Source organism: Drosophila miranda, chromosome XR (assembly GCF_003369915.1).
Source record: "Drosophila miranda strain MSH22 chromosome XR, D.miranda_PacBio2.1, whole genome shotgun sequence".
Taxonomy (NCBI): Eukaryota; Metazoa; Arthropoda; class Insecta; order Diptera; family Drosophilidae; genus Drosophila; species Drosophila miranda.
The window spans coordinates 19,247,546-19,268,329 of NC_046674.1; the positions used below are offsets into that span (position 1 = coordinate 19,247,546).

Sequence of the window (20,784 nt, forward strand, 5' to 3'; positions counted from 1 at the left end):
GTTCTTAGGCAGGCACGTTTTGGACGTGATCTTCGGTCGAATTTCTGTATGCGCGAGAGTATAAGTATATATATAATATGTATGTATATATCTACACACGTACATGATTTATCAACTGAGACGGGCTTTTTCACCCATTTCGTTTCGTTTCGTTTGGATTCGTTTTTTTTCTTGTTTCTTTTTTCCTGCACTATCAATAGACCCACATGAAAAACGACAGGCCAGGCGCGTGGGTCTGGGCCTGGGTCCGACTCTCTCGTGAATTGGATTCGGAATTAGTTGGCACAGAGCTGGCGTGGTGTGCGGACAGACGGACGGTTTTATTTCGTACTCAATAATTCATCAATTGGACAAATGAAATGAGTGCCCTCATATTTTTGTGCGCTATTTTAATTGGATTTGTGATCTATTCACTTATCAAATCGGTGCAGCGTCCCAAGAATTTCCCTCCAGGTGAGATGGCAACAAAGGATTCGCGGCACAATTCCCTTGTAGTGTTTGAAATAGAAATACGAGCTTCAGATTGGGTCTAGATGAAGATAAACAAAAGAGTCATGTAACCATTAAACCTGTGATAGACTCGGAGCATTCTGAAGTTTCATGGAACTAAAAGTGTCGTGTCTATTGTGTGTCTTGGCGATGCCTTCCATTTGATCCATGTAGGAGCCATAGAGAGACAAGACGACCTGCCTTACTCCGAAATGGTTCCCCTCATTAGCAACACGAAATGGACACCGACAGTGACAGTGACAGAGATGGCGATGGGGACTGGGACGGAGACGGCATTGATAAAATTGTCACACAGCATATCTGACACCTAACCTAACAGGTCTGAGGTACATATGTACGTGCTTAAAAAGGGTAGGGGTACGGCTGATTTATGCATTTCTCAGTTTTCCAATGCAGTTTGCTGGGCTGGGATAATATTGCAATGTAATGCCATGCAGTGCAGGGCATTCCCTATATAGTAGAACCATTTACATACGAGTAAATATGGGATATTTCTATCAATTTCAACTCAAAATGATGCCAGACTGTACAGAAGCTTAGAGGGCATGTATTCTTATATTATTGAAACGCACTGTCTACTCTACGAAATGTGTATGAAAACTTAAAGCAATCAACTAGAACAGATCCCAATCCCAGCACATGTACAGGTGCCCCCGCATTGATATTTCTGATAACCAACAGATTTCAATTTAAAGTTTTCTTTTCGGCGATTTCATGATTTACTAGCTAACAGATTTCACCAGCTGCCGATTAGATTAGTGTAGTACTCCATACATACGAGTATTCCTTCCGGAAATAGGCATAGGCATACGAACGGGTTAGTTCTCATTTGAACTTCAATCACCGATCGATCACCAACCAACCACGATTAGACATCGATTCAATATAAGATAGGATCGTTTTCTGAACAGATTTTCTCTTTACATTCAGGTCCCCGATTCTTGCCTTGGCTGGGCAACACGCTGCAGTTCCGTAAGGAGGCACGGGCTGTGGGCGGCCAGCACATCCTCTTTGGCCAGTGGGCGCAGCGATACCAGAGCCAGTTGCTGGGACTGAAGCTAGGTCAGGAGTACGTGGTGGTGGCCCTTGGGCACGAGATGGTGCGCGAGGTGCAGTTGCAGGAGGTCTTTGAGGGGAGGCCGGACAACTTCTTTCTGCGGCTGCGGACGATGGGAACGAGGAAGGGTATAACCTTCACGGACGGGAAGCTCTGGTACGAGCACCGCAACTTTGCCATGAAGCAGATGCGCCACGTCGGCTACGGTCGTAGTCAGATGGAGAGCCACATTGAGCGGGAGGCGGAGGAGCTTCTGTTGCAGCTGGGCCGGACTGAGGAGGCACCCATAGAGCCGGTGACATGGTTGGCCCACGGTGTGCTCAATGTGCTGTGGTGCCTCATAGCCGGAAAGAGGATCGCCAGCGAGGGGAACAGCATGCTGCAGAGGTTGCTGGACCTGATGAATCGTCGCTCCAAGCTGTTCGACGTCTGTGGGGGGCTGCTCGCGCAGTTCCCCTGGCTGCGGCATGTGGCCCCCGATCGCACCGGCTACAATCTCATCCGACAGCTCAACACAGAGCTCTACGGCTTCTTCATGGATACCATAGCGGAACACAGACGGCAGCTGGAGAAGGCGTCGGACAATGAGCCGGTGGAGAGTGACCTGATCTATGCCTATCTGCAGGAGATGCGGGACCAGAGTTCGGATAGTGAGAGCAGTAGCTTCAACGAAACCCAGCTGGTGATGACCATTTTGGACTTTTTCATTGCCGGCTCCCAAACCACCAGCAACACCATCAACCTGGCTCTCATGGTGCTGGCCATGAGATCGGATGTCCAGGAGAAGCTGTTCGCCGAGGTCTCGGCCAACGTCAACTCCGCCAAATCGGACGCCTTTCCCCATCTCAGTCGGCGGGAATCCTTTGACTACATGGACGCTTTCATCATGGAAGTGCAGCGTTTCTTCCACATCACACCCATCACGGGACCCCGTCGTGCCCTCTGGCCCACACAGCTGGGAGGCTACGACATTCCCAAGAATGCCACCATTCTGATTAACTTGCGTTCGGTGCATCTTGACGAGCAGCACTGGGTGGATCCGTTGCAGTTTCGGCCAGAGCGCTTCATCGATGTGGGTGGCAAGTGCTTCAAGGATGAGTTTTTCATGCCCTTCGGAATAGGCAGACGCCGCTGTCTGGGCGATGCCTTGGCTCGTGCCTGCATCTTCTCCTTTCTGGTTAGGATAGTACAGCACTTTTGCATTGTTCTGCCGCCAGGAGAGACACCCTCGATGGTACTGCTGCCCGGAATCACGCTCACGCCAAAGCCCTACAAAGTAAAGTTCGTGAAGCGTTCCTAAGAATGGTTGGATCTTGGTAATCAGGTAGGGTGTTGGGTATACATTTCCACATTATACATATGTATGTAAAATAATCTTAAGGTTATTCAGAAAAATAACCAGAGAGTGTATGCCGATCAGGTGTGGTTCTGGTCTGGTCTGGTTTTTTTAATTTTTTTTATTAAAGTGTCCTCTACATTAAACTAAAATCTTCATAATTTAAACAATTTGTGTAACAAAATTGAAATTAAATAAAAACCATATTATCATCGTTATCATTATTCGTTAATGATCATCGTTATCGTTCACTTTTGTCTGCTTTTACGCATGTATGTATAACAACACCAAGTCAGGGCTCTCAACGTATTAAAAAGTATTTACAAACTCAAATTTGAGAAGGAATAAAAGTCCATATACAGTGGGGGGTGGGGGGGAGTATAATAAACTATGTAGCTATCTAGGGGTAACACTTTCTGGATGGTCCTGGACCAATTGCGTTTGCAAATTAAAAGTAACCATAATCAAAATCAAAATCGAAATCATCATGGGAGAGAGTATTCTTAACAAAAGCATGAAATGAGCCGACCGCTGACGGACCACCAATTTGACTTAAATGCTAGTAGTGACTGCACTTAGACATGTGCCTGCCTGCCTGCCTGCCAGCATCACTGTGCCGGCTGTTGCTGTCCCCTCTCATCTACCTTTCTGTCGCGTTTTTGTTTGTTTGTCAGTTTGAATAATCATCTTTTGCTGGTACTAAAAATTGAAACCATTATCTGGCATATTCTGCGGATTGAACTCGAACTGTTGATTTCCCGCCACAGGAGCCACACGAGTGTCCTCCTCCTCGTTTCCAAAGTACTGCTCAATGATGTAGAATGATTTGTGGTAGATGTCACGGTTCTCGTGCGCCTGCAGATACTCGATTTTGTCCAAACCTAAAGGTAAAAAAAAGGCAGCATTAGGATACAATTATGAATTATGAACAAAATGGGCTTACCTCCGCACTCTTCGATGGCCATGGCATAAGGATTGGGTCGGACCTGGTACTTTTCGCCCGCTTTAAGTATATTCTCCAGGGCATTGAGCGCCACCTGAACAATGTCCGAATCGATAACAGTGAGGAAATCACACATTGGCGGCACACAGCCGACCTCCACCAGATAGTTGATCTGCTCGGAGGTGCCACTGCTGGTGGCATTGGTAATGGCCCAGGCGGCCTCTTTGCGCGTCCTGAACTCGGCCGTCTGCATAATGGTCATCAACTGTGGGAATATGTTGGCATTGATAAGGGCCTGAATCTGATCCCGATTGCCAGCGGCAATATTTGATATGGTCCAGCAGGATTCCTTCTTGATCGTCTCCGTCGTCGAGTGGAGCAAGTGGCTAATGCAGGGCAACGCATTGTAGCTCAATATCATTTGAGTCTGTTGATCATCACCGGTCACAATATTACCGACAGCCCTCAAAGCAGCTGTGCTGACATTCTGCTGGGGATGCCTGAAAGACGAATGAGAAGGAGGAGGATAAGCGGTTTAGTTGATCTTATTTGAACCACAAGTACTCACAGTAGCAGTTCGACCAAACGACGGGAAACGCCAGCATCTATGACAGCCTGAATTTTATCATTGGGTCCATCGGACAAATAGCTGATGGCCCAGCATGTGTCGCTGAGAACATCCACATCGGTGTAATCGAGCAGGCGAGCCAGTATGGGCAGACCGTGAACTATTTTAGTGAAGTCCGCTGGCGGACTTTTGCCACGGCACAAATTTGAGAGTGTCCAAACGGCATTCCGGATCATAGTGATACGCTCCGAAGAGCTCAACACTCTGCAAAAAAAGAAAAATGTATATATTGTCTGTTGGAGGACGCCAACAAATGCTCTTCTCTACTCACTGCAACAGGGGCAGCATAATGCCAGAGCTAAGCAGATGGTCACGGCACAAGGGGGAGTCGCCAGCTATGTTGCCCAGAGCCCAAACGGCCTGCTCCTGCACATCGTCGTGGGGGCTGGACAGCAGGTCTATGAATATGGGCACAGCCCCAGCCTCAATGACAATCTTGGTTTGATGCGAGGTACCCGAGGCAATGTTTGTCAGTGTCCAGGCTGCCTCAAACTGCAGAGTGGCATTGGTGTTTTTTCTTAAAAAGGTTACAAACTGGGGCACTATGCCTCTCTGTATGACCTCCTCGATGGGCGGATTTGGATCGCGGGACAACAACTTGCGAAACTTTTGCGTTGCCTCGAGTTGATCGGCCTCCTTTGAGCTGTATAGCATTTTTATCATTTCCTGGTTAATAATCGATTGTTGCGGTCCTGTTCCGGCACCAGCTTCTGCCTGGCCCAATGACTGTGTCCCCATTCCTTGCTGGCCAGTAGTACTGTCCGCAATTTGCATGTCCGTGCTCTGTGATATAAAGTCGTTTAGTGACCATGCAACACAGTAAACCAAATATAGAATGTATACCTGCAACTCGCTGCTGTTGCTGCTCTCCATTCCGGTGGGGGATGAATCCAGCACAACATTGCGACGCTTGAACAATTGCTGCTCACGCTTGGTTTTTCGCAACTGGATGCCAACTTCCTCGCGGCGGCGACGCATTTCTGTCGAGTCCAGTGCGGCATTTTTATACCGCTGTTTATGGGTAGCGGACATGGTGTTGACGTTTCAGTTCACTATGCTGAAAATTTTCGTGTGTGGAAAATTATTGAATAATTCTTTTACTTTGGAAATGAAAAGTAAATGGAAAATATAAATAACTTTGATACAGGTTTTTTATACGCATATAATGTATGTACATATGAACATCAACAGTCAGTGAGGTCTGATTTAATCCACACTTTAGTGAAGTGCCAAGCCCTAAAACTCCCTAACTTTTCCTTAGGGCAGGGGTATCTCGGTAAGAGCCCGGATATGACGTTGCTCTCCAAATATTTGATGTGGTGTACTAGTATGTACATTCGCGTTCGATGAACTTTTTAGTTTTTTAAGCAATTTGCACAATCACAACACTTTCACATTTCTATTGTGTGTATGGCAAAGTGTACATATGTATGCATGCATGTGTTTGTGCGTGGGCTTAGGTCAGAAGCAGGCCGTACTGCACCCACAACTTGCCCAGTCACTCTTTTTGGTAAGTAATAGCACATGCTACAGAATTATTAACGATCAACACTCTCTTTACCTGTCTATGGGAGGGCTTTCTTTGCGAAAAGTAATGGGAAATTTTACGCACGATACGCCTCACGTTTTAGCGCACAGAGTTGCCAGATATTCCTGGAATGCACTACAGCTGATGCAATAGATATGATGATATCGATAGCGAGCATTAGTTGAATGGGGCCAAGACTCGCAACTTGAAGGCAAGCATTATGAAAAGTTCTAAAGGAAAAGCCCGTCGAAAGGCCAAAAAGCAAATTAATCGCCCGGACAGTACAAAAGTGGCTCAGCTAAAGCACATTATGAAACTAATGCACGAATACAACAACCTGAAGGATGCGACCCAGCTAGTAATTGGAGCCTTGGCAGCCATGAAGAACGTTTCCATCAGATCCACACATGAAATGTACGATTTGCCAAACAATGAATAAAAAAATTAATTGTTTTCGGGTTAATTTATGTATTTCTGTAGCCAATATGCCAAGTGCAAACCAAGTGCTTATAAATGCCACCAGGTCAGTAATGTTTTTTGGACGATTCCCTTATGGTTTAGACCTAAGATTTAAGCTTAAAACTAATCAAGTCACTGCACTGCGTTCAATTGCACTTTGATATTGCGAATCACTCTATTGTCCAGCATGGAAGTAGGACCGGCAGCGTTCATTGAATGCCTTGTACGTCCGCTCTTTGATGATGTCTTCCACATACAGCTCTGCCTGCAGCACCCTCAGCTATAGAGCAGTAGAAACATAATTTCAATTTATAAGCACGCACACCTGTGGGTATTCCATGATGCCTTTACCTTTCGCTGCTCTGCCTTGAACTTGCTGCCCGTATCCACATCACTAGGCTGAGCCTCTTGCTGCTCGCGGAGGTTCTTCAGACTATTCGCCGACAGTGTTATGCAATTGCGTATCTTGTCTTGCTGTTCGATTAAAAAATAAAAATTTAATTGGGGCGATCTAAAACGCCAAGATTTAGGTTACCCGAGAGAGGTGCGATTGCTGCAGCTTAGCATACAGGTCGCGGCACGTGTTTTCGCTATCCACCTGGCCCTTGAAAGATTCGGTGGGAAGTGCGTTCAGAGCGTATATAATTTTGTCATCCACATCTCGCATCTTTTTCAGCGCCTCCTGTTAACAGACGAGAACCATGTTAGATGGTGGTATTGAACAACATAATCTCATAATTTGCCACTCACCTGGAAGCCAAGAAAGTCCAAACAATAAGCGGCCATTGAAACTAGGGACCAAAACTAGGTAAAACTGATTTTTTAAATAAAAACAATATTCGATAGATATACTATATAATGCCGGCGCAATGTGCCAGTTGCTGGAGTTGTTGCAGTCTATAGTTCGATTCTATCGTCACAGTGCAAATCGATGTTTTTTCAATGTCGATAATTGGTACTGTGAACACCGCACATCGCTAGCTAGTGCATGTCAAAAAATTATAACAAAATAATCTTAAACAAACCCCAGCAATACCTCGCAGGCTCCAGTAACCGTAACAATGCCAGTTAGGTCCGAAAATATACGAGAAAAAATAGAAAATGGAATCTACAAGCTTGCAGTCAACGACAAAAGCACGCGCAGCACTGTGTGGCGCGTTTACCGAAAAATTGAGAAAGAGGATGGCACAATCCTTGAGAACCTATTGTATTGCACTGGCTGCAAGGGATTAATGTCTTTTACCCACAAATCGACGACAAATCTACGGCGCCACAGGTGCCATCTGCAGTATCTAAAAAAAACACTTGTCTTCGGATGTAAATCAAACCCAAAAACACACGAAGGCGAAATCGACACGAGCGAAGAGGAGCACCACTCACCTATGGACGAAACGGAACGGATACCCGCCGTATTAGAGATGGAGGTGAGCAAGGAGGAAAAGCATCAACACCTTGAGGACGAGCTTGAAAAGAAACCCACTGCCGCAGACGTTGCCGCCTTCGCCAGTGCTTGCATCGTCCAGCCTCAGCTCCAGCCCCAGCCCCATCTTCAGAAACAGCCGGACATACCGATGTCCCTCGATGTCACTGAAGCTCAGGAGTCCTCTATATACGCCCAAACATGGTCCCTAGAGTATCGCAAGCTCAGTGAAGACCAGAAGTTCTATGCCAAACGAGCAATTGACGAGATCTTTGTCCTAGGCCGCTTACGGCGCTTGAAATTAAACACCGTGCCCCCAGCTGAGTAAACAGTCATCTCCTTGGGATAATTGTCATTATAAATAGAGGATAATCTGTACATATACAAATTGGTATTAACTAAAAGAAATATTAATAGCGAAAACCGCCATCGGTTCTAAAAATACAAAAAAATCTCGTTCTCTAAGAAGTGGAAAGTTATTGGAGAGAAGTCAAAATTTAACTATATTGAAATTTATTTATTGTTTTGGGGGATTTTATGATTTTGAAATATCGATATCCTACGCCGCAAACCATCGATAACAATTTTGTGTTAAACCACTAACCGTATAGTATACTGTCACAAAACAGTTGTTTACGTTTATCCAATAAAATTAAAATAGGTAATAGTACCGAAAGCCCCAAACGATCTGTTTTGCAATCTTTTGATTTTTTTGACCCTTACAGTCGGAAAGAGTATGAAGGGCTCTACAAAAAGGGATTGAAGGACTGATCAATAAGCGTGACCCGAGACCGAGTGTGTTCCTGTTTCTGCATGAAGATAACAGCCTAAAATTTGCACCCCCCACTGAAGACTACGGATTTGCCATTGCGCAGTACAAGAAGAAATTGAAAGACGGCAAAGGTGGACCAGAAATACAGGTACAGTGGAGTAAAAGCTCAACTTGTTAAAAGCTTTGTGGTTTTTACAGATTCCTCCTAGCTCGGCACGTGCCTGTATACTATTTGCGACACTCACAGCCCCATTGCATCAGACGTAGTCATCTTTACAACGCTGCAAACATTCAACACGGCGGACTCTGGAACTGGACTCGGTGGAACTGGCCAGTAAAACGCTGTTCGAGCTGTGGGGCACGCATCTCGCAGACTACAAGCTTAATCCCCTAATCACGCCTGTCACCAACCAGGTGCTTCATCTAAACAGCAAGATCTAAGCTCTCGTTTCGGAACTTTTTTTATGATTTTTTACTTCTGTGTTTACATGGTTGCAAAATTTACTTGGCCTCCACGTCTGGCACGAGTTAAGTAAATCTAAAAAACAAACAAAATTTAACAATTTATTCGTATTAATTTAAACACATAACCCAAAACTACTTAAGGTACTGGCATTTTCACTTGCTTGTGGTGCCATAGCTCCCCCACAAATGTCAGCAAGCTACATATCAGGCCAAAGCACCAAAGCATGATCAGGCCAATGATGTTGTCGATGCCCAGCTTAACGGGACCGATTTCAAGGTTCAGCCTCTGGGAGGCAAGTATGCGATTCTGCCGATGGGCGTTCATATATTGGGCGGCAATCTTCCACTCCCAGAATTTGTCCAGGCCCGAGGAGATCCAGGCCATAATAAAGTTGTTGTAGGCTTCCAGATGGGGCCACAGTCGTGGCACAAATGCCGCCGTGAGGGCAAAGTATATGTCATCGACCATAAGCTTTAATCGTTCCAATGATTCGTTGGCAATCAACTCTGTATTGCCCACGTGCCCATACATCAAGCGCTCCACAACAAATCCCATCTGCTCCGAACGGGCGTAGTCTGAGATCTGGGCTGCATCGGATACACGATAATGCTCCATAAGTCCCAGGAGAACTGGCTAAAACTGACAGATTTTGATTATTTGTAATATTATGCACGACTCAGGACTCACGTCAGCTGACCGCTCATCGATCGTGGCGATCCATGCCTGTGATGTACCAGTCCAGATAAGTTTATGATCATAGAGACGCTGCCGAGAGTCGGGCGCTTCCTCCATAGTGGGCAGAGTCAGAATAGCCGCCAGTCCGCCACTGTAGACGGTCGTTAGAATAATGTCAATCAAGTAGCTGGCCAAGAGAACGGTTCGCAGTGAATTCGAGCTGGTTATATAGCTGGTGCTCTGGTTGACGAATAGTTTTAGCGCACTGCCGCAGCCAAACCGTAGACTTTCGACCCAGGTCTGTGCCCGTGTCCAATGCTCAAAACGACGGGTCAAGCAAAGGCCCAGTATCTCGAGCAGCAGGCAGACCATCACACACAGCCAAAGCATGGGCTGGAATGGTCGTAGAAGCATGGTCCAGCTGATTAAATGATGGGGAGCTGGCACCAGACAGGTGACCCCAGAACGACCAATAAAGTGGGTCATATCCATGAATTGATAAGCTTCATACCTATCCAAAACATTTTAGGAGGGTATGAACTAATATGGATGACAAATACGAATATGGTATGGCAATCCTACCAGAAATACAATCCCCCAATGCCATAGTCGTTCCGTCTATCGAGCACCATTCCTAAAAGACCATAGCCCGTGCCGTTTGAATAGATACCACCCCAGTCGCCCGTCTCAGCTTGGAACAGAATGAATTATTCGTGAGCTTAAAAATACCCTTATGAGTACAATAACCTACTTGTATCAACCTGGATAGTGCAGTTGTGGAGTTCACAGAATAGCATCATCAGACGCACTTCGGTGCCATCGATGAAGACTTCCGTCTTGCCTTGAGCGCGATCGTAAACTGTCGGCTGCCTTTCCTGGCCAATTCGTTTAGAAATGGTTCTATTGAAAAAAATTCTGTTTTCAAAAGTAAATGTACCCACATATTCCAGCAACATGAATGGCTTGTAATTGAAGATTCCAATGACAACTTCACGACCCTGTAGATCCTTCAGCTTTTTGGACATTGTGTTGCCACTTTCCCAAATAATTTCCCTGTTCTGGGCGTCATAGCGTTGCAGTAAATAGAATTCAATCGGTCTGTCGTCAAAGTTTCGCGAGCCCACAAAGCGATTTGTTTTGATGTCAAAGATGCTCGAATTCAGATATGGGGATCTGACCACTAAAACATTGGGTTGATCTTTAGTTAATAAATGAAAAGAATGATTTCGGAATGGTAGCCAACAATAGAAATGGTACTCCATACCGTAAAATATGTATCCTCGGAGAATGTCCTTATCCTCCAGTAGCTCATCTGTGTAGGCAAAAATAAACCGATTCCGCAGCGAGCGCCAAATCGAGTAAATGCTGGCATTATAGAAAAACCGAGCAAAATCCGGTATCTGCTCTTGAAATGCTAGAAATGTCTTAAATATGCATTTATAATAGCAAATGGTTTAGTTTCGATTGTCCATAATCAGCTGGTCTGTTATCGATAGCAGGACTATAAATATAATCGAAATTCGGAAATTCGAGAACAAATCCAAATTATAATGGATAAACTAGGACTCGGCTGTCCGTTTTCCTTCCTTGGAGGAAAAGAGGGAAGACCGCAGGGAATCAGACAGCCAGATATACTCCAGCTAAACTACGACTGTTATTTGGAGATACTTTCGTATCTGAACGCACTCGAGGACCAACTAAATCTGGGCCGCGCCCATCCCCTGTTCCGCCAAGTGCTGGCGAGCCTATTGCCTACGCGCTATAGTAAAATCAATGTGAAGATGCTAAAAACCGTCCAGGACTGGGAATACATGCTGGAACTGTGCGGTTCTAGCGTGGTTCGTTGTGAGGTACCCCACGGTCGCTGGGACGAGTCCTTCACCCACCCATTTCTGGATCTTCTCAGCCAGCACTGTTCGAATCTGCAACAACTTGTGCTGATATTCATGCACTCTGACACGGACACACCGCCCGCGTCGAGGGACAGTAGAGGTGGACACACTACCATTATGCAGCTGCTGATAAAGCTTCCTGGCCTGAGAAACCTGACGCTAATCGATGCTAGAGCGCCTCAGCGTAGGTACTCGTATTATTATTTTCCTGTGCTTGCCCATTGATACACATATACATACATATATCTAATGCATATCTCATGCAGTTGAACAGTTGCAAAATTTCCGTGAGCTGCAAGCCCTAGATGTGGATGGGATTGACGTCAATCTTGCTGAAGAGAATTTCGTGCGGATGTTTCACAACAAGGCGAAATTGTGCCGCCTCTTGTTGAACTTTGGACGAGCCCTGAAACGCTCGTATCAACTGCCCCAATTGGCAGACCATTGTGTTCAACTGGAACATCTAACACTGGAGAACTTTCACTTGAACCTTCCCGATATAGGAGAGTTTAGGTCGCTGAAATCTCTGCGTATGATCTCGCGCTGGATTGGGGAAGTGAACAGCGATTTCTATAAATCCTTGGCCAAACGCTATGCCAATCGCTTGGAGCAGCTGCAGCTCCTGTCTATTCGCGTTGGGCCAGCCCAAGTGCATCACATACTGGCACTTAAGATACTCAAGGCGCTCGAATGCGACAACTGGCCCTCAGAATCTGTGGACAAATTGAGTCAACTAACTGAACTCGAATGCTTGGCCATAGAATGTATTAATCCCATTAAAGGAGTCAATTGTCAGCTTCTGTCTGTCCTAACCAGCTGCTCCAAGCTGTCACATCTGAAGCTGGGCAAGCGCTGGCAGATGACCAGCTCTGAGGCGAAACAATTTGTGTCCGATGTTCGAGACGTTCGTATGGAGTCCAAAACGAAGCTATTGCTGACACTTTCGTTCATCAAATTGCCGGAGCACCAAAAAATGGTTCGACTACTTTATAAAAACCATAACTCTTCAGCTATAAGCCTCTCTACCATTTCAGTTGATTGATCTGTTCACGAATCACAAGCATTTAAGTCTTGGTTTTCATGACGTCTGCCATTACTGTCGGCCAGATACTCACTCCAGGTGCGACACAATTTTTGACTAAGACACAAAAACATATGTACCTCGCAATGGGAATGTTCAATGGCAACCGTCAGCCTTAGTATCCAATCGTTGTAGGCGATACCATTCATCTCAAACTCGCGTCGCCTACTCTCATAATCGTAGACATCATCCTCTACATCTATCCACTTGTGCGAGTCCATAATTATCAGGGGCAGCCTTCCATCCATCCGTACGTCAAATGCAGGATGCCACAAAATGCAGGTGGCATGCGAATCCATAAAATATTTTTGGGCTAAATGGAAACACCGACTTAGAGTACTACCATTTAATTGCCAAGACACTCCAAAACTCACCCAGAAAATTCAGAACGATTGACCAATAACTTGGTTCGACTAGAATATGAGTCATTATTTCTTTGTTCCTTCGGATTAGATGTCCCTCCTCTTATATATACAAAGATATCTGTTACGAGTATCCATTCTTAATTTCGTATTTATAAAAAATTGTGCAATTGTCAATCAGTATTAATTTTAAATTGTATTTATTTGAGTTGCCATTCGGATGAAGTACCTGAAGAAAGTGCGTCTTACTGGGATTATAAATAATATAGGAGATACTCGTATATAATTATAGGGCTTCCAATTGAGCAGCAGAGTGGCTAATTTCTTAAGTTGTTAAGTGCTGAAGACACGAGACGAGAACTCTTCAAATATTTATTGACATAAATATATGTTTAGCGATTATTGTAAATATTAAACAAATATAATTTTGCAAATCATGTTAAATTACTTTCAGTTACATTCTAGCACAATTAGGAGGGAAAAATGTGGGAAAGGGTCTGCGCAAGGCTCCTTGGTGAAATGTGCAAAAAAAAAATCCACTAACATAGTAAATGTGGGTGTAATTTAATTCTTATTTAAACTAAGCTTTGACGCTGCCAATGCCGCTGCCAAGCGACTTCATTAGTTGGTAGCATTCCTTCAGCTTGCGCTTGTCGCCCACCTTTTCCAGTGTCTTGGCCGCCTCGGCCAGCATGCCAGCACGCTCTCCAGGCGAACTCAACAGGGCTGGTGGCAGATATTTGCATGCGACGTACATGGCAGAGGCGCGCTCTCGTTCCCCACCCTCAAAGTTCTGATGCCGCCGATCCTTGCTGCCACAGAATATGGATGAATGGGCATAGCGCGAGCGTAGACTCCTATCCAACAGTTGCTGAGTGGGACAGGGCGAGGCACCGGCCATCAGACGACAAACGGCCTCATACAAATAAATTCTCGATTGGGCGTTCTGCAAAATGGTAGATTTCGGGACATTTTGTGCTGATCAGAATAGAGGGTCGTTTAAGCGCTTACTGGTATATTCTCAACAATGCTTCGCAAGGAATTCAATCCGGCTTGGAACTTTTCGAGCACTTCGCCAGGCACTTGATAGTAACCATCATCCTCGACATTCATATGCTCTAGCTCCCACAAAGCAGTCAGCGTCTCCAGAAGCCAATCGCAGGTAAGCAGTTGGAATAGCTGGAATTGGATCGGAATCAGAACAAAAATAATGAGCGACGATCTATCACCGGGGCAGGGACTGAAACTGGACCAGCGACATTGGACGGCGTTGATTTATGAAATGCACAGAGCTTGCACTGCAGTTGTATTGCCTGAAATCAAGATGGACAGACAATGCGACTACAATGCACCTGCGTGTCATCTCCGGGAGTGTTTGTTTTGGTTTTTTGATCAAATGCAGATTGTTACACTCTCTCACCAGCTGAATGCCTTTGGCATTGGTGATCCGGTTGACGGTCAAGCATTCCTGCAGCTGTGCACTGGCGTCATCGCACAAACTGTTGATCGATCTCTTAAGCCGTTTGTCGGGAGTGTTGCCATTGTTCCTGCATGAAAAAGTTGCAGATTCTTAGTTCTCCCTGGAAGTATTTACACACACTTACATGAGCAATAGCATCTTGGCACCGAGCGCCGCATGAAGGGCTTTGGGCAGATGATTGGTGTCGTTATTTGGTTCCAGCTGCACGGGAATCTGCTTGATGCTGTCGTATAGTTGTTCCGCCAGTGTGTCCTCGCCAAGGAGCCAGTGCACGGCAATTTCCAAGATGTTTGCCCACCAAACGACATTCGTATCGCGTTCGTCCTCGTCGGCCCAGAGGGTTTCCCTCAGCAGGGAGGTATACTTGAGGACATTGCTGACTATGGTGCCGCTGTGCTGTTGCTGCTGCAGTTCCACTTCACCGCCGGCAGTGGGAAGTCCTGCCGCCGACTTGTGTCCAGCTCCCACGAGACACTCAATGGCCTTAAACAGTAGATGTTCCCTATATTGCTGTTAACGAAAGATTCGGATATACATAGACAGAGAATACAGATGGAGTAGCGAGAGTGACCACCCACCTTGATAACATAGGCAGCAGGATCACAGGCGTTTCGTAGCCTGGTGAAAAAGCCATCTTGTTCGCCAGAGTCGCTTAGATCGTAGCTAAAGTCATGGGTGCTGCAATAACGGAAGCCATAGGCACTAAAGGCCCAGCGCAGTTCCTGCGTCTGTTCGGCAGCCCGAGTCCGGCCGCACTCCTGTCGCGCCCTTCCCATGTAGTAGAGGGCAAAAAGTGACTGCAGCCATTTGGGTGCACTACGCTTCATACGGAGAGCGGTCATAACATGTATGCAGATCGTCTCGCGCGGCGTCAACAGATTGTGTGCCACCTCGGCCATATTGCTGGCATAGAGGGCCATCATTATGCCATTGCCGTCCGTGCGGTTACCATGTCCAGTTAGATGCAATTGATTGAGGCGATTGAAGAGCAAGGACAGCTCTCGGGCCGAGGACAGAGCCTGTTTCCGGTTGGCAGCCTTGCAAAAGAGGCCTCCGGTGCGACGCGATAGCACACGGCCCAGCCATAGTCTGTGGAAGATGAACCGCAAGAACTGCCAGGTGGTCTGCAAATAGCACTCCAAGCGTGTCGCCGGCAGGCTCAGCCCGAACATGTGCAGGCAGTTTAGATAGCCGGCATAGGCCTGGGCTCCCTGACCCGCGGCAAAGTCTGTCTCCGCTCGCTGCTTGTGCTGCCAGTAGGCATCCGTCTGAGCATCCAACTGGGGATCACCGTACACCAAGAGCTTCACCAGGCAACCCAACATGAGCGTTAAATTCAGTAGCCATAGCCAGGAGCTGTGCTGCCAGCCGGCATAGCCTGCCGCATAAAGGAAAACATCAATTAGAATAAGACAGTCAGAGGCCGAGAGAAAGAAAACTCACCACCATCCATATCGTAGGAAAGAATCATGCGCCTTTGACGGCTCAGCTCCCCTCCAAGGTTATCCTCATCTTGGTTTCCGCCGTGGAGAAAACTCTTGAAGGGATTCACTGCCAGAATCGCGAACATAAACATGCAGAGCCCCAGGCGCGAGTGGGTGGCCATGCCCCGCATAGAGCTTGGCACCACCAGAAGATCATCCTTGCTACAGTTGCTGTCGCCGCCACTGCTGCAGCTGGCGGTGGATCCTCCGTATGGTGAGGGCGGCAGGGAAATGTCCGAGTGCAGAGGTGAGAGAGAGGGATCGGAGACATCGCTACGCGGCGGAGTTAGTCCAGCATCTGTGGTAGATGTCAGTGAGCTCTCGCGACGCTTCTTCGAGCCACCACGGACGGGCCATGGTCGCGTTTCCCGCTGAAGTAGATCCTTCACTTGGGAGCCATCGCGAGCCATCAACTCCCGCTGCAAACGCTGCAGCTCTGACTTTAGCTCGCTCGTCTGACGCTGTAGATCTCGTATCTTGTCAATGGATTTGCGCAGCACGGCCGACTTGTTCAGCTTGGCCTGATCCCCCACCACTAGATTCTTTAGTTCGGTGATCTTGTCGTTGATCGAAGTGCGGTAACGACGCTCGATCGCATTGTGGGCCGAACGCTTCACTTCTTTCACCTTGGGCTGTACCCTATTGATGGGCACTTTACCGGCCACCGATTGATTGGTGGCTTCGGTGGCTGGAGACGGTGCCAAAAGTACTCTCCCCTTGCTAGGTCTGCTCCCGTTGCCGTTGCTCGGTGCAATGGGCGGTGAGGGCTTGGGACTGGTCACAGTTGTGGCCATGGTCTTTTCTAGCAGAACCGTCATAGGTTGCTCTGCGGCCGTCAAAATCGTCGGATTAGTGGTGATGGGCTGAGTATACATGATGAAAGGTTGTGCTATTGGTTGCGTGACCAATGGCAATGGGGAAGGGGCCTGGACCTGGATTCTTTGCGGAGTCGACTCGGCTGGTGGCGTGGGCGGTGAAGAAGTCTGGTAAACATAGCCACTGGGCAGGGGGGAGGTGTAGAGTGGGGTATTTGGCGGTAGCCTACTGGCATCCATGTGGTGTATAGTAGTGGTAGGCTGGGCAGCCTTAAGGACCAGCTGCTGCGGCGTTTGAGGTTGCTGCTGCTGCGGCGGCTGAGGCTGTTGCTGAAGTAAATTATAGCTGGCGGTCATCAGAGGATCCGCTTTGTAGAAGGGAAGTTGTAGCTCCTCCTTGATGTGCACTGGCGAAGAGTGCTCGCTTTTAACATGCAGCAGTTGTTGCTGCAATGGCTGCTGCTGCTGTGGCTGCACCATGGGCTGAGGCTCATCCATTCGCAGAATATTCTCGTACATTTGCGCCTGTTCCAGGTCCATTTCGTTGAGGAAATTATCCAACATGTCCGGGTGCAAAACTTCGTTGATCATGTCGAAGGCATCGTCCTCTTTAAACAGGTCCAGGGACTCATCCACGGAGCCGGACATGAAGTCCATGCTATTATGATCCATATCAGATTTTCTTCTGCTGCTGAAAACATCAACAATATTGTGTAATTAATATAAACACACGTCTCGTCTCTCGGATTGTTTATCAAATTTCTAAGCGGCGCAATTACACATTTTAGCAACAATACAACAGTGGTTCCGTACTCATTTGCAGGTGGTGAAAACTCTAGAGATATTTATGGCTACCACTGTATAAAGGTGTATATGTAGGAGTGTAAATACATATGCTTTTCATTATGAATTAATGTGACGACTAGTCATTGTGCCCCAATCGGTTAAGTGTAAGTCCCGTATCTTACAAGCTTTACAGCTTTTTCAGCACTGCTGAGGACACTGTGCCCAGAGAGGAACACATAAACGAGCGGGAAAGCATGCAAAAGCGCTCTCGACCAATCAGAGCGCTTGAATGGATCATACGATGTGACTGTGACGACGCCACCTTTGACTCTTGCCGCTCTAGTGGAACATTTTTAGTGGAATATTCTCCAATTGTTTGATTTACGTTGATGAATTTTTCACTTGGCTACCACGACTCAATCCTTGTCATTGAATATCTTATTATTTTCACCTTTTAACTATTCTGAAGTTCACTTTTGCTTTGATTTTTCCATAACTACCGCTGTAGCTTCGGATACACTGAGGAATTGTTGGTCTCCACTAGATAAGGTTCATGTTGATGCTTGTTGGTGCTTTGTGATGCTCTTTGCATGCGTTGCTATATCTTTGATTGATTAATAAACAAATGCAGTTGTGTTTGCAGCGAACGAAATACGTTTTGCGCTTTTAAGCTATTATCAGCTGTTGTGAAGAGTGTTGCCGGACACGAAAAATATATGCATTTATACTATCGATATGCTAAACATGCAACTCAGAAAAATGAAATCGGTGTTAGGCATCGATACATAATTTGAGTATTTCGTTAAAAATGTAGCTTAGATTATACGGTTTCTGTTAATCCTGCAGTTTGTTTTTTCCAAAAGAAATAGCCATGCTCCAGCACAAAGCCCAAGCTGCTCAATGCAATTCCCAGCGACCACAAATAAAAAGCCCCCTGCAATACATCCAACGTTAGAACCACATGTTTCTTTCGGCGATTGCCTACGGCGTCAGATACAGCAGGATCCGTATCCGTTTGGTCGCCCAACTCCTCATAAAACTCCTCTGCATTGGGCGATGTCCCATCCCTAGTAATCAAGTCCATTTGGCGCCAATGCTCGTAGAATCCGTGCTCATGAAAGCTCGTGTACAGGGATTGAAACTTGTAAAGGAATGGCGATCCCAGCGGCATAATATATGTGCACAGCATGGATCTGAGGTACTCCTTAACAATGTGATAGGAGGGACGATCCGTCTGGGCATTGTAGGTGAGGGCCAGAAAGTCCCTCGCATGGAAGTCCCTCATTATAAAGGCGGATCGCCTATCCTTGCGACTCACTATCAGCTGGTAATAGGAGGTGGTGAGTTCCAATGGTAGTTGCCTGCTCCTACTGGTTAGCAAGTCGTAGTGGCGCTCCGACAGTGTGGACTTGACCGCATCGAAGAGGGTGGTCACCGCATAGATGCGCACATTGAGGCGAGAAAGTCCGTCCAAATTATCCAGCTGCGCCTCGTATGTGGGCCGGACAAAGCCGCTCTCCAGCTTGGCAAAGTAAATGGTTGTCACGACATAGCTGAAGAGAATCCAACACATGAGGAAGGCCCGCATCGAGCTGATCTGCGAGAATCTTTCGACAGGTTCCCCCAAATGGGTCTTGCCAAACGTCTCGACGATCTCATACCAACGAGCGAAGGTGAATCCCCGCCCCATCTCCCATCTCCGTGGCACGCACTTCTGCAATCGTTGCAACAGCCAGAAGAAAAGCACAACCAGCAGGAAGTTGGCCAACAGAAGATGCCACACGGACCGACGAAAGACCCGCAGAAAGATCAGGTACTCCGGCTGAATGTCCGACGCTGGCACCACCAGGTAAAGCATCCTGCGCGTGTGTGGATATAGCACCTCCACCTGCGGCCACATGCAGTCCAGGACAAAGCGTGAGTTGGGCCCAAAGTGCGTCTTGCCGCTGATGAGATCTCTGACCACGCCGGTAACGCTTCCATTGGGAAGGCAGCGTCCGTAGGACTCGTTATCATCGGGCAGGACGTAGGTTACGTTGGCGTTTAGGATCTGTGCGGCCACGCGGGCTGCCACGCCATCGACTGCCCTGTATCCGTATCTGGCCACCGGTGGTATCGGTATAGCCATCAAAGGATCCGTGAACATAGAGTAGCGCAGCTCGAATCCCCGCAGATCCCTCAGCTTGTCGGAGTAGCTTGCAGCGTGGTCGCGGTGCCGCATCACCCGAAGCCCACCCTCGGGAAAGGGGTCAAAATCAAAGATTCCGTCATCCACTCGAGTGATCGCCAGCCCAAACAGCAACTGCTTCGCCCAGCATCCAGAGAAGAGGGAATGCAGCTGCTCAAGATTGGCGCCGGGCCACAGGAAGATATATTTGTGGAGGTGCCTGCGAGGCTGTCGCGGATTTAGCATATCGATTATACGACGTACTAGGCCATCCCCATCGCGGCCTGCGGGAATATGAAAGATGCTCATGCTGTCTGTCCGACGCAAGGGCTCCAGTTCGTGGCTCTCAATGTCGCGCGTCACTGTGCCCACTTGACTGCCCACACATCGATGCAGCTCCAGCTCCAGAGACAAATGATCGGGTGTGCCGGCACCTAAGCAACTCACACATCGATATATGTAGGTGACCTGCGTGGCTTGCTGGATGACGATTTGGCAGCTCATCCTAGCCAGCCTCCATTCTGCAGATAAAGAATGGGAAGCCACACAAATTATTGGCAGCAGCAGTAAAACGACCGGAGACTCCACCATGGCAAAGCCAACTGTCGGAGCCAAAGTCAACGCTTTACGAAAGTCCTTGGCTCCCTGGGGAATCGTATCCCAATTAGGATTGCGTGAGGCCTTAATTAAACGCTACGCTGCGGATTACCACTAAAAATAAGAGTTTGATTACGCCGTCATATACGTACATATCTTGATTGGAATTACCCATTTCGACTACTGTTTGATTCTAACAAGAATTGTAAACAAAATAGAATTGGGTAATTTCTGGTAAACATTTAATTAAAATAAGCTTAGGTAATTTGTTGGTTCCACGCAACAGGCTGATTGGCTCTCATGCCAATCTAATGTATACATTTTCA

The 20,784-nt window shown here is 47.0% G+C and overlaps 9 protein-coding genes across 16 annotated transcripts; 4 read left to right on the forward strand and 5 right to left on the reverse strand.

Annotated features, from left to right (window-relative positions):
* Window positions 1-253: 253 nt before the first annotated feature.
* On the forward strand, window positions 254-3,121 carry LOC108151717 (probable cytochrome P450 305a1). Its single transcript, XM_017280488.2, has 2 exons — window positions 254-453; window positions 1,441-3,121. The coding sequence occupies exons 1-2, from the start codon at window positions 360-362 to the stop codon at window positions 2,865-2,867; spliced, it is 1,521 nt and encodes a 506-aa protein (XP_017135977.1). The 5' UTR covers window positions 254-359; the 3' UTR covers window positions 2,868-3,121.
* Window positions 3,122-3,284: 163 nt separating this feature from the next.
* LOC108151715 (importin subunit alpha-7) lies at window positions 3,285-6,135 on the reverse strand. Its single transcript, XM_017280487.2, has 6 exons — window positions 6,036-6,135; window positions 5,318-5,531; window positions 4,746-5,257; window positions 4,415-4,678; window positions 3,847-4,346; window positions 3,285-3,784 (listed from the first exon to the last, which is right to left on the reverse strand). Exons 2-6 carry the CDS (start codon window positions 5,504-5,506, stop codon window positions 3,603-3,605), a joined length of 1,647 nt encoding a protein of 548 aa, XP_017135976.1. The 5' UTR covers window positions 5,507-5,531; window positions 6,036-6,135; the 3' UTR covers window positions 3,285-3,602.
* Window positions 6,136-6,165: 30 nt separating this feature from the next.
* On the forward strand, window positions 6,166-6,465 carry LOC108151722 (DNA repair protein SWI5 homolog). The gene has a single exon (XM_017280498.2). The coding sequence runs from the start codon at window positions 6,223-6,225 to the stop codon at window positions 6,439-6,441; it is 219 nt and encodes a 72-aa protein (XP_017135987.1). The 5' UTR covers window positions 6,166-6,222; the 3' UTR covers window positions 6,442-6,465.
* Window positions 6,447-7,304, reverse strand: LOC108151721 (coiled-coil domain-containing protein 58). Its single transcript, XM_017280497.2, has 4 exons — window positions 7,212-7,304; window positions 6,997-7,143; window positions 6,813-6,935; window positions 6,447-6,741 (listed from the first exon to the last, which is right to left on the reverse strand). The coding sequence occupies exons 1-4, from the start codon at window positions 7,245-7,247 to the stop codon at window positions 6,637-6,639; spliced, it is 411 nt and encodes a 136-aa protein (XP_017135986.1). The 5' UTR covers window positions 7,248-7,304; the 3' UTR covers window positions 6,447-6,636.
* Window positions 7,305-7,444: 140 nt separating this feature from the next.
* LOC108151720 lies at window positions 7,445-9,208 on the forward strand. Of its 3 annotated transcripts, none has more exons than XM_017280496.2 (3): window positions 7,445-8,542; window positions 8,607-8,801; window positions 8,852-9,208. In XM_017280496.2, the coding sequence occupies exon 1, from the start codon at window positions 7,523-7,525 to the stop codon at window positions 8,207-8,209; it is 687 nt and encodes a 228-aa protein (XP_017135985.1). In that variant the 5' UTR covers window positions 7,445-7,522; the 3' UTR covers window positions 8,210-8,542; window positions 8,607-8,801; window positions 8,852-9,208. The 3 variants fall into 3 exon arrangements, with proteins under 3 accessions (XP_017135985.1, XP_033243690.1, XP_033243691.1); XM_033387799.1 differs by having other exon boundaries at window positions 8,607-8,784; window positions 8,835-9,208; XM_033387800.1 differs by having other exon boundaries at window positions 8,607-8,784.
* LOC108151719 lies at window positions 9,204-13,380 on the reverse strand. Of its 4 annotated transcripts, XM_017280495.2 has the most exons (8): window positions 13,142-13,380; window positions 12,848-13,080; window positions 11,059-11,218; window positions 10,736-10,992; window positions 10,546-10,669; window positions 10,377-10,485; window positions 9,807-10,305; window positions 9,204-9,752 (listed from the first exon to the last, which is right to left on the reverse strand). In XM_017280495.2, exons 1-8 carry the CDS (start codon window positions 13,194-13,196, stop codon window positions 9,255-9,257), a joined length of 1,935 nt encoding a protein of 644 aa, XP_017135984.1. In that variant the 5' UTR covers window positions 13,197-13,380; the 3' UTR covers window positions 9,204-9,254. The 4 variants fall into 4 exon arrangements, with proteins under 4 accessions (XP_017135984.1, XP_017135983.1, XP_017135982.1 ...); XM_017280494.2 differs by lacking the exons at window positions 12,848-13,080; window positions 13,142-13,380 and having other exon boundaries at window positions 10,736-10,974; window positions 11,059-11,246; XM_033387798.1 differs by lacking the exons at window positions 12,848-13,080; window positions 13,142-13,380 and having other exon boundaries at window positions 9,671-9,758; window positions 10,736-10,974; window positions 11,059-11,145.
* LOC108151718 lies at window positions 11,300-13,573 on the forward strand. 2 transcript variants are annotated; one of them, XM_017280490.2, is made up of 3 exons: window positions 11,300-11,870; window positions 11,953-12,662; window positions 12,721-13,573. In XM_017280490.2, the coding sequence occupies exons 1-3, from the start codon at window positions 11,345-11,347 to the stop codon at window positions 12,826-12,828; spliced, it is 1,344 nt and encodes a 447-aa protein (XP_017135979.1). In that variant the 5' UTR covers window positions 11,300-11,344; the 3' UTR covers window positions 12,829-13,573. The 2 variants fall into 2 exon arrangements, with proteins under 2 accessions (XP_017135979.1, XP_017135980.1); XM_017280491.2 differs by having other exon boundaries at window positions 11,782-11,874.
* On the reverse strand, window positions 13,488-18,384 carry LOC108151714 (sterol regulatory element-binding protein 1). Of its 2 annotated transcripts, none has more exons than XM_017280486.2 (7): window positions 18,146-18,384; window positions 16,053-17,599; window positions 15,188-15,987; window positions 14,734-15,119; window positions 14,550-14,676; window positions 14,141-14,308; window positions 13,488-14,075 (listed from the first exon to the last, which is right to left on the reverse strand). In XM_017280486.2, exons 2-7 carry the CDS (start codon window positions 17,578-17,580, stop codon window positions 13,710-13,712), a joined length of 3,375 nt encoding a protein of 1,124 aa, XP_017135975.1. In that variant the 5' UTR covers window positions 17,581-17,599; window positions 18,146-18,384; the 3' UTR covers window positions 13,488-13,709. The 2 variants fall into 2 exon arrangements, with proteins under 2 accessions (XP_017135975.1, XP_017135974.1); XM_017280485.2 differs by having other exon boundaries at window positions 13,710-14,075; window positions 16,053-17,596.
* Window positions 18,385-18,514: 130 nt separating this feature from the next.
* Window positions 18,515-20,633, reverse strand: LOC108165308. The gene is made up of 2 exons (XM_017301343.1): window positions 20,630-20,633; window positions 18,515-20,382 (listed from the first exon to the last, which is right to left on the reverse strand). The coding sequence occupies exons 1-2, from the start codon at window positions 20,631-20,633 to the stop codon at window positions 18,515-18,517; spliced, it is 1,872 nt and encodes a 623-aa protein (XP_017156832.1).
* Between the last annotated feature and the right edge of the window lie 151 nt (window positions 20,634-20,784).